The sequence below is a fragment of the Daucus carota genome, chromosome 6 (assembly GCF_001625215.2).
Source record: "Daucus carota subsp. sativus chromosome 6, DH1 v3.0, whole genome shotgun sequence".
NCBI classification, from domain to species: Eukaryota; Viridiplantae; Streptophyta; class Magnoliopsida; order Apiales; family Apiaceae; genus Daucus; species Daucus carota.
This window is the reverse complement of record NC_030386.2, coordinates 11,079,530-11,090,602: the sequence shown is the minus strand read 5'-3', so window position 1 is coordinate 11,090,602 and position 11,073 is coordinate 11,079,530. Positions and strand designations below refer to the sequence as shown.

General features: G+C 35.6%; 1 protein-coding gene across 1 annotated transcript; it reads left to right on the top strand.

Annotated features, from left to right (window-relative positions):
- Positions 1–697: 697 nt before the first annotated feature.
- On the top strand, positions 698–2,313 carry LOC108192486 (uncharacterized). Its single transcript, XM_064080591.1, has 6 exons — positions 698–960; positions 1,038–1,119; positions 1,209–1,317; positions 1,385–1,719; positions 1,787–1,984; positions 2,065–2,313. Exons 1-4 carry the CDS (start codon positions 819–821, stop codon positions 1,574–1,576), a joined length of 525 nt encoding a protein of 174 aa, XP_063936661.1. The 5' UTR covers positions 698–818; the 3' UTR covers positions 1,577–1,719; positions 1,787–1,984; positions 2,065–2,313.
- The last annotated feature ends 8,760 nt before the right edge of the window (positions 2,314–11,073 follow it).

Here is an 11,073-nt window from a genome sequence, read left to right as displayed (position 1 = left end):
AACATTTACTCACTTTCTGTACATTACCAACTATATATAAACAAACACTGTAATACAATTTACTCTTCAAGAAGAGGACATACAATGGCCACTGCACAGTATTAAACACTTGACAAGCTTAAAGCTGTAGTTGATGAGTACAAGATCAAAGTTCGAGTTATTCGCTTATGGAGAGGCTCAACAAGAACCGGTGAGGAGTTCAAAAATTTCAACTTGATTCTCCTTGACCACAAGGTTTGTATCTCATGTTTTAGTTCTTTTATAAGATCAGAATAGTAAGCAACAACTTGAACATCATTTTGTAATGCAGGGTCAAAGGATTCATGCCTTTGTTCCGACAAAATGTGCAGAGGAGATTTATAGCCAGATAACTGTTGGAAGAGTCTTCAGCATCAAGCAATTTATGGTGCAGAAATACAGCCAGACAGAGAAGTTTAGAGTGGTGAGAAATGAGAGTCAGCTGATTTTCAGTAAAGACACCATCATCCAAGAGCAAGCAGATGATGGTGTTACCATCCCACAGGAAGCTTTTGATTTCTACGATCATAGCCAACTGATAGAACTTTCAAATCAAACCACTTACCTGGAAGGTATTTTCAATTTAGTTGTTTTATAGTAATAACCATTCTGTAAACATTTATACAAACAGAAAATACTTCTGCAGATGTTATAGGAATCATAAAAGATTATGATCAGATAAGAGAATTAAAGAACAAGCATGGTCAAGATCAGAAAAAAACAAAGTTGGTTATCACTAATGGGAGGTAATAGTAAAAGAATTCTCTCCTTATCCTTTGAAGCATCCAAAAACTTATTCCATGAATTGTTTTTGCTGTAGTTCAAATGTTAACGTAACCTTCTGGGATAAGTTTGGTGAATCCTTTGACAAGTCAATGAAGAATCCTTTAGACAAACCATTTATTATAATTTTATCAGGATGCAAAGTTGGGAAATGGAATGGTAATTTTTTGGCTACAAAAATATTCATATGTAATATACAATTTATGCGAAACTAACTCAAAAATTTTTGCTTTAAGGCGAGGTCGATTTATCAAACAGTTACGCAACCAAAGTTTACCTCAACTACAAGCATCACAGCGTAGTGCACCTACGGAAATTGTTAGTCAAATCATATTTTTTGCTAATTTATCTCCTGTTAAATGCATTTTTCTGTACACTTTCTGTTCAAAACTAACTAACTGAAATAGGTTGGCGAATGAGGAGTTTGCAAAAAAGGCATTAGGCAAAAATAATGTTAAAACCATACACAAGATCAATGTGGATGAGCTGAAGAAACTTGGAAAAAATGCTATTGAGGTAAACATAACTTTTCAATCATGATTTGTCTTTTTCAAGTTTTTTTTAATCAGAACAATATATGCAGGGATTATTCATGCTACACGTGACAATCAAAAGTTATGATCCAACCTTTGGATGGTTTTACAATGCATGCACAAGCTGTGAGAAGGAAACGAAGATGGAAAATCCATGTCCAATTTGTGAGAGCTGCAATCGCTATGTCCCTTATCCAGATCAGAAGTACTTTTCTATCCTCAACGACTTTAATTGGATATGAACATTTGAACTGAATTATTTACTCTTTCCAGGTTCAGATTTCATGTCATTGCTGAGGATATGACCGGAAAGGTTCAAGTTGTCTTGGGAGATACGGAGGCACGTACAATTATTGGAAAAAGATGTTTACATTTGGCTGATGAGGTATTCTAACTAGGCAGCATATTTTCTTATGTTTATTTGTCAGTGCTTAACAGAGAGTCATGTACAGATGTTCACTGAGGAAGGATTGCCGAAAACTTTGCTAAGTATTGTCGACAAAGACTACAGCTTAGTAATCCAAGTCAGGGAAATGAATGTCGTAAACAATTTCAATGTTTACTGGGCCAATAACATATGCAAAGGCTTTGTTGGCCTTCCAGGTGCCACAAATCAGAGTGCTAACGCCAAAGATGCACAAACTTCCCAGGTCTTGCACTGTTGCCCAGAAAACAATCAATTTTATTCACTATCCTTTACTAATTTGCATAATTTTTCCATTTGTAACAGCCAACAACTTCAACCTACAATGCTGGAGGTCTCTCGGACATCGACTTAGCCAGCAACTGAAACAAGCGACGCAGTGTTTGAAAACCTACATTTTGCTATTATCCTAAACAACAGCTCTCAACTCATGTTCTTTTGGTCTAACTAAAGCAACTGTGAAATACTTTTGTTCATTTTGACTGAGCAAGCTATGTAACTATATTTTCAACTATGTAACTCTTTCTTATCAGCAATGTAACATATAAGTAACAACCAAGCTGAATGCTCCAACCTTCGTTCCATAAAAAATTAAGAAGAAAACAAAGTTTAAATTGAAAAAGCCCAGCATGGCGGGCTTAAATACTAGTTAATAGATATTGCCTGAAGGCTCTTTACACGGCTTTTTATTGAAATGCCCTCCTACTCCCAACCATATTTACGTGCAAATGCCACTTCACCACGTATACTTACATGAGTTTTATACTCAATTTAATCAATTTATATAGTTTACAGATACATGTATGTGAAGAACAATTACCTATACTTCCTTTACAAACAACACACCCATTCTCCTGGTAAGCTCTTTAATAATTCCACCTAACAAAATGACGTGTCTCATTTTTACACCCTTAATTTCAAAATTTGATACTTTAATCTTTCCATCGATGGTGTTACTTTCTAAAGCATTTAAAATCCTTAATCTCAGTTTCAATTGGGTTCAACTGTTCCGGAGGATAATCTCTGTAATTGATAAGTGGGTTTCATATCCACTTGGAAACCTTCGTTTTGACTTAAATTGATGATCTAGCCTCAAGATTTTGATGTTTTTGATATGTTCTAGTGTTGTGTTGTGTAAGTTTCTTGGAAGGAGGATGGAGAGGAGATTCATAGCTTCAAGTGGAACTCCAATATAACGGTTTATAACTACCTTTACTTGCAACAACCTTTGTTTTTTTAATACTGTATAAACATCCTTTACTTATCGTTGCAGAAAAACGGCACCTCCGAGTTAGAAATCGAGCAAGAGAAAGATAGTTCTAATTTTTGATATTTTTCATCCAAAAATTTCAGAAAATTAAAAAAAATAGAGCGGAGCGATGTGAGAGGTGTACACGCCCCTCGCTTCTCCTTTAAAAATCAAGTAAGAGATCTATCACCGAAAATAAGTAGGTTTATGATATTGATAGAGGAGGTTGTGTTTAGATTATCCAAAACCCTACGATCTATACGGGTATTTATAGTTGCAAAGAGACTTGTTTGCTACTCTTTCCCATAATTAAATAATCTGAACAAAATCAGATTAAAATTTTCAAGCTTCCGTCTTTCTCATAATTAAATAATCTGAAACAAAATCAGATTAAAACTTTCAAACTACTATATTCCATAAATAGTCTGAAACAAAATCAGATTCTGAAACTTGCTTTTAATATACCCGAAACTAAAAAAGATAGTTCAATTATTTGATATTTTTCATCCGAAAATTCCAAAAAATTAGAAAAATAGAACGGAGCTATGCAAGAGGCGCCACCTAGACGCCCCCCGCTTCTCGTTTATATAAGTATATTGATTTTGTGATAGACTTGATATCCAACAGTCTATCTTTCTATATTTGGAAGTCAGGTTACTGATCACTTAAAACATCAGTAGATTGAAAAATATGAGAAAAAGTGTTCCCTGTTCAAACTGTTTTGGCTCCCCGAGTCTCGCCTTCTCCTGTAGCAGGGACAAGGGAGGAAGTTGGCGCAAACTGTTTTGGCTCCTCATTGCTAGGACGAAAGCTTGTAATCACGACCTGATGTGCACAAAGTTTTGATCAGTAATGATTCCTAACTGTCCCTACTACAGGTTAAACCATAGGTCAATTTTAGTAAAAAATAATATGTGACCAATTATTAAGATCTCATGAATAAAAGAATCTGGTACAACTATTATCACTTTTCACTTTTTTCTATTATAGTTTAGAGGATTATCTAACCTGAACAGGAGCAGCAGCAATTAACGAACCAGCAAGTACACCACCCAGGACACGTCCATCTGGACCTGCCAACGAGACAGTCATGCTCCCAACTATGGCTTTTTTTCCACCAATATCTTTAGGAGTGAAGTATCCAGACAAAAAAAACATCCCATAGCTCCCCTGCAAAAATCATAATATTATGAATTTAAATTCATCAAAGGAATTCAATATCCTTCTACAACACATCCACACCTCGTAAATCATAGTGTCCCCGTACGGATTTGAATGACGAAGAGTCACAACAGACACCGCACCACTTCCACCAAGAACACGTACGGTCCTAGCCTCTCTTCTTGAAATTGACATTAACTTGACTGCGACATCCTGCAAGCAAGCATAGATCTAAGATTAAAAAGGTGAATATTAGATATTTTGGTCATAATTAAGAATGCCAAATGATACCTCGCCGGGATCTACCGTCACCACACGAGAATCAAAGTTGGCGGCATCAACAGAAAATGCCACCTGGCCACCTAAAAAAACAAAATATGTGGTAAAACATCTTGTCTTGAGAAGAATCAGAAAGATTTATCTCTCAAACCTTTTATTCAGATTAGACAGTGTCTCAGTCCCACTGATTCCATATTGTTCAACTAGTACTAGTAAAGAATCTTCCAACATTGATCGTACAATCAGAATGACACAAGATTTAAGATATATCGAGACACACAATTATTGCATATAAATTCGACAAAAAACAGAATCTCATACATCAAAACTGCTGACTTGATAAATCCAATTTTAGTAACATTATTTTTGCAACAGCATCTCATACCATATAACATAACAATTAAACACAACGAAAACACACGTATAAAAACACCAACACCAACAAAGGGTTGGTGCAGTGGTTGAGCTCTTGCCCCCCCTTGCGGGAGGACAGGAGTTCGACTCGTGGAATCAATCAATTACCAGTAATAAGAAGATATAAAAACTAACCCCGGGGACTCTCTGGTCCATGCTTTTTTGGCCTCCTCCTCTTCTTCTTCCCTTCCGCATTCACCGGAGTCACTCCCTCTGTCGCCGCCCCTGGACCATAATGAATTACTCCTTCTCCCTCCATTCTACAAACAATCAAACACATTCACATGATCAATACTTACAAATAATGTATTTATATCTTCTTTTGTGATTTTATGCACCTACAAGTTACAAGTTCAACCCTGATAATTAACATTTCTCAAGAAAAACCAAGAAGATTTAATCTTTACAAAAACAGAGTACAAAATCATAAAGATTTATATAACAAGATCAAGAACTGAATCCAAAGTAATACAATCTAGACTAAAATTCTTACATTAAATTTTTAACTATTCTTACTCGCCGGAGAAAAGTCTCGAAAATTGCAAGAAGAAGTAAATAAAATTATGCTAATTACTGCCTATTTATAATAAATAATTAGTAGGTTTGACACGAAATATGGATTTTTCTCGTAGATGTATCTTCCCCGTAAAACCGTCCGGTTACAGATTATATTTTATAATTAATTAAATAATTTTTATGCAACGTGTATCTTAAATGTTGGAGAACTTTTGATGCGCGCATCTAATTGATTGGTCGGATAATAAAAAAACCGTCAACGATAATAAACAGATTATATCTACCAATTAATTAAAAATCTTTCCATGATACACGACTGATTAATTGAAAGATTTTCTGGTACTTACACCTAACGTCCATTTGGGCACGTAAACTTAAAATTATGGTGATTTAATATGATAAATGTTCAGTTTAAATTGTCTGTTTGGATAATTTTATAGCAATAAAAATAATTTTGATACTTTATTTGTTTTAGTGTTGAAATCGATTTTTATTAAAGGGTCATAAAAAAGAATAAGCTGATTAAAAAAGTACATCATATTAACTTCTGACTTATTTCTAACTTTAAGTCAACTTGTGACTTATTACATAAACATACATATTTAAACTTAAAGTTGAAAATGTCTTAAAACCCGGGCATAAAAGCACAAACAAACACGCTCTTAATCAATTGAAGGACTTTTCTGGTACGCGTACCGAGTGAATTGAAGTTTTTCTCTATTATTGTTAGGAATCAATAATTTTTGATGATAACATAAACATTTTGTAACATGTCTTACTTAGAATCTTTATCAAATTTCAGTTGTAATTGTTATATTTCTTATCTTTGGGAATTATCAACGGATGGGTAGAATAGGATGGCTAATTGTAAATATCCAATGCCATATAATTTTATCTAAGTGAAGGATATTCAACTGATGAGATGTAACTATTCAACTGATGAAGACTGGATGATGTTTCAACTGATGAATATCAAGCATTCAACTGAAGACAAAGTATTCAACTGATGATGCTGAGGAATTCAACTGATGAGACTGGAACAACATTCAACTGATGAAGTTTGTGATTCATTCAACTGATGAGCCTAGCATTCAACTGATAAAGTCAAGAGCAGTTGAAAGCAACCAGAACCTTCAACTGATGAAGCAAAGAGCAGTTGAAAGTGACTAGAGCTTAAGTCTGACAAATCACATGGATCGAATTACACTAAAATAGACATGGAAGCCTAATTAGGAAAATAAAGAAGAAGCAGAAACATACTTATCTCATGCAGTGCAATCTGGATCAAATCAAGATGATGGTCAAAGATGAAGACATCTCAGAAAGCATGCATAAGACAAAGTTGTGCAGCATTGTTTTTAGATTAGAGTGCATTTTGTTATCTAGCTAAAAGCTTTTTAAAACTTGGAGTATATAACCAAGTTAGAAGCATCAGTTGAACTTGTTCAAATTACTTGAGAGAAAAATCTGAGAGTTAGAACTTGCTTAAGTGATGAACCAGCAGCTGTGCGAATTGTAATCAATCCACAGATTCTTCTATATAAAATCTCACTGGTGGATCTTTCAATCCACCCGTATTTTTAAATACTTGGTGTTTTCTGTTTTACTGTGATTAAGTGTATTGCTTCTTGAATCTTTTAATTTGTAAAAGATTGTATTCAACCCCCCCCCCCTTCTACAATCTTTCTAATAGTTGGTGTAAAATAACAATTGGTATCAGAGCCAGGTTCCCAACAAACAGGGAAAAAGATCAACACTGCTAGAGAAAGATGGGAAAGAAGGATGCTGGAGTGAAGATTCCTGTTCTTGACAAAGACAACTATTTTCACTGGAAAGTGAGAATGCATCTGCATCTGTTGTCCATTGATGAAAGCTATGTGAACTGCATTGAAAAAGGACCTCATGTCCCCATGAAGGTCTGCACAAGTATGGGAGCTGATGGTGAAGACATGGTAGGTAAGATGATTCCAAAACCTATCCATGAATATTCTCAAGAAGATACTGAAGAAGTGCACAAGGACAAGAAAACCATGAACCTTCTGTTCAATGGTTTGGATCAAGAAATGATTGATAGTGTTATTAGCTGCACAAGTGCCAAAGAAGTTTGGGACACCATCAGGACCATCTGTGAAGGGAATGAGCAAGTAAGAGAGAACAAAATGCAGCTTCTGATTCAACAATATGAGTCATTCCATTTCAAGGCTGGTGAAAGTTTGAGTGATACATTTAACAGATTTCAAAAACTGTTAAATGGTCTAAAGCTCTTTGGAAGAGTATATCAAGTTAAGGATTCAAACTTGAAATTCTTAAGAGCTCTTCCCAAAGAATGGAAACCCATGACAGTCTCTCTCAGAAATACACAAGAATTTAAAGACTATACTCTAGAGAGACTGTATGGAACCTTAAAGACTTATGAGCTTGAAATGGAACAAGATGAAGAGATTGAGAAAAGCCAAAAGAAAGGGCATTCATCTGTGGCTCTAGTTGCATCTCTAGAGGATACTGTCAAGGACAAGGGAAAGTCTCAAGTTGAAGAAACTGAGAAGTTGGTCAAAGAGGAGAGCTCAGAGTCAAGCAAAGGGAAAAGAAAAGAGAAAGATGTAGCTGATTCTGGTGAAGAAAGTGATGGAATTGATGAGCATCTAGCCTTCCTGTCAAGAAGATTCTCCAAACTGAAATTCAAAAAGAATTTTAATTCTGCAAAATCATTTAAAGGCAATCCCAAGTCTGATAGAAGCATGGTAGACAGATCAAAATTCAAGTGCTTCAACTGTGGGAATGCAGGTCACTTTGCAAATGAATGCAGAAAGCCTAAAGTTGAGAAGAAGTCAAGTGAAAACATTGACTACAAAAAGAAATATTATGAACTTCTCAAACAAAAGGAAAGAGCATTCATCACAAAGGATGATTGGGCAGCTGGAGATGATTCTGATGAAGAGGAGGAGTTTGTCAATCTTGCTCTAATGGCCAACTCCACAGATCAAGAAGAAAACACTGGAAGCAGTAGTCAGGTATTCACTACAAACCTAGTTGAGTTAACTAAAGATGAATGCAATGCTACCATTAATGAAATGTCTACAGAATTGTATCATTTGCATGTTTCTTTAAAATCTCTCACTAAGGAAAACAGTAGAATTAAGGAAGCTAACACCTTTCTTAGTGATAGAAACAGTGCCTTAGAAGCTCAATTTATTGAGTTTGAGAAGCTGAAAATTGAGTGTCAGACAGCCAAGGATGATCTCTTGGTTGTTCTGAAGAGAGAAGAGATCATAAGAAAGCAGCTTGATAAGGAACAAGAGATTATTGCCAAATGGAAATCTGGAAGAGATGCTTCCACCAATATCATTAACATGCAAGGTAGAGAGACTTTTGTAGAGAATGAATGGAAGAGGAATAAGAAAGTGCTTGAGGTATCTGAGAACAGTTCAAGTGATGAGAATACTGATGATGATCATCAGTTGAAAAGCAAAGTCTCAACTGATGAGAGTCATCAGTTGAACAAAAACTCATCAGTTGACAAGAATGTTCTCAAGAAACTTAACAAGAAATATGGTCCTGTTAAAAAGAATTTTGTTAAAGGTGAGAATAGTTCTTCTGAGACCAGTGATAGTGTTAATAACACTCTTAATTCCAGTAACAAGAACAAGAAGAAGTTGGATACTAGTGAGCATAAATCTGAGGAGACTAAAAAGAAGAAAGGAAATAGAAATGGCAAAATAGGAGTTAACAAGCACACCAATTACACTCCCAATGCTAGTGCTCTTAGGAAAACCTGCAGTAAGTGTGGTAGTGTAAATCATTTATCTGCTAATTGTAAAACTGTGATTGCTCCTAATTTATCGTTGCCTATCCCTATGACATCTGTTCCTCACATGAATTTATCTGCTATGAATATGATGCCTGGTTTATTGCCTCACAATCCTTATTCTCAGCCTAACATGCCATATATGTTCAATCCTTATTTTAATGCCTTTAACATGCCTCAATTTCATTCAAATTTGCATGGAATGAACAATGTATGCATACCTCAAAGGCCTGTGTTTGAAAACAGAGTTGACATTCCAATTTCTCAACCAAAACCAAAGATTGAATCAATTCAATCCAAGGTAAAGGTTGAAAAAGTGGAAAAGACTGCTAAGACTAACAAATCTGGACCCAAAGCAATTTGGGTACCAAAATCAACTTGATCTGTTTGTAAAATGTGTGCAGGGAAACCACAAGAAGAATTTGTGGTACTTGGATAGTGGATGCTCCAGGCACATGACTGGTGATTCCTCCCTGCTCACAAAGTTTGTGGAGAAAGCTGGCCCTAGCATTACCTTTGGAGATGACAGCAAAGGATATACTATGGGATATGGCTTGATTGCAAAAGAGAATGTCATCATTGATGAAGTTGCATTGGTGTCTGGTCTTAAGCACAACTTGCTTAGCATCAGTCAGCTCTGTGACAAAGGTTACAAAGTTAATTTCACTCCTGCAGCCTGTGTTGTCACTAAAGGAGATGACAACAATGTGGTTCTGATTGGACAAAGGAAAGGAAATGTGTATGTAGCTGACTTTAATTCTGTAAAGTCTGAATCTATCACTTGCCTTCTCAGCAAAGCAAGCTCAGATGACAGTTGGCTATGGCATAAGAGATTGTCTCATCTAAATTTCAAAACCTTGAATGAGTTAGTGAAGAAGGACTTGGTAAGAGGTCTACCCAAGCTGGAATTCTCCAAAGATGGATTATGTGGAGCCTGTCAGCTAGGAAAGCAAAAGAGAAGCTCTTTCAAAAGCAAATCTCTTTCATCAATTGTGAAGCCCCTTCAGCTCTTGCATATGGATTTATTTGGACCAGTCAACATAATGTCCATTTCAAAGAAGAAATATTGCTTAGTGATTGTTGATGATTTTTCAAAATTTACTTGGACTTTCTTCCTGCATTCTAAGGATGAAGCTGGGAAAATCATCATCAATCATATCAAGGCATTAAACAACAATCCAGATGTCAAAGTTGGAAGGATAAGAAGTGACAATGGAACAGAATTCAAGAACTCTGTGATGAAAGAATTTTGTGAAGAAGAGGGAATTATTCATGAGTTTTCTGCACCAAGAACTCCACAACAAAATGGTGTTGTTGAAAGGAAGAATAGAACTCTTATTGAGGCTGCAAGAACCATGATTAATGAAGCTCAACTTCCAACCTATTTTTGGGCTGAAGCTGTGAACACTGCTTGCTTCACTCAAAACATTTCACTAATTACCAAACCTCATAATCTAACTCCCTTCCAACTCTTCAAAGGAAAGAAGCCAACAATTAGCTTTCTTCATGTATTTGGATGCAAGTGTTATGTTCTAAGAAATCAAGGTGAAAATCTTGGAAAATTTGAGGCCAAGGCAGATGAAGCTATTTTTGTTGGATACTCTGATGGAAAATCATTTAGAGAGTATAATCTGAGAACCAACATTGTTATGGAATCAATCCATGTAGTTTTTGATGATAAGAAGATTCAAGGATTCTCAGATGAAGGATTTCATGATAATCTCAGATTTGAGAATGAAGGTGAAGGTGATCTGTATGATAGTGATGATGACTGTGATGACATTATTCAGAATGTTGGAATTAATCCTGGAACTAATGTTCCAACTGATGACCCTCTAGTGCAAGAAACAACTGTTATTGGAAATTCAACTGAAGCATCAGTTGAAACTAC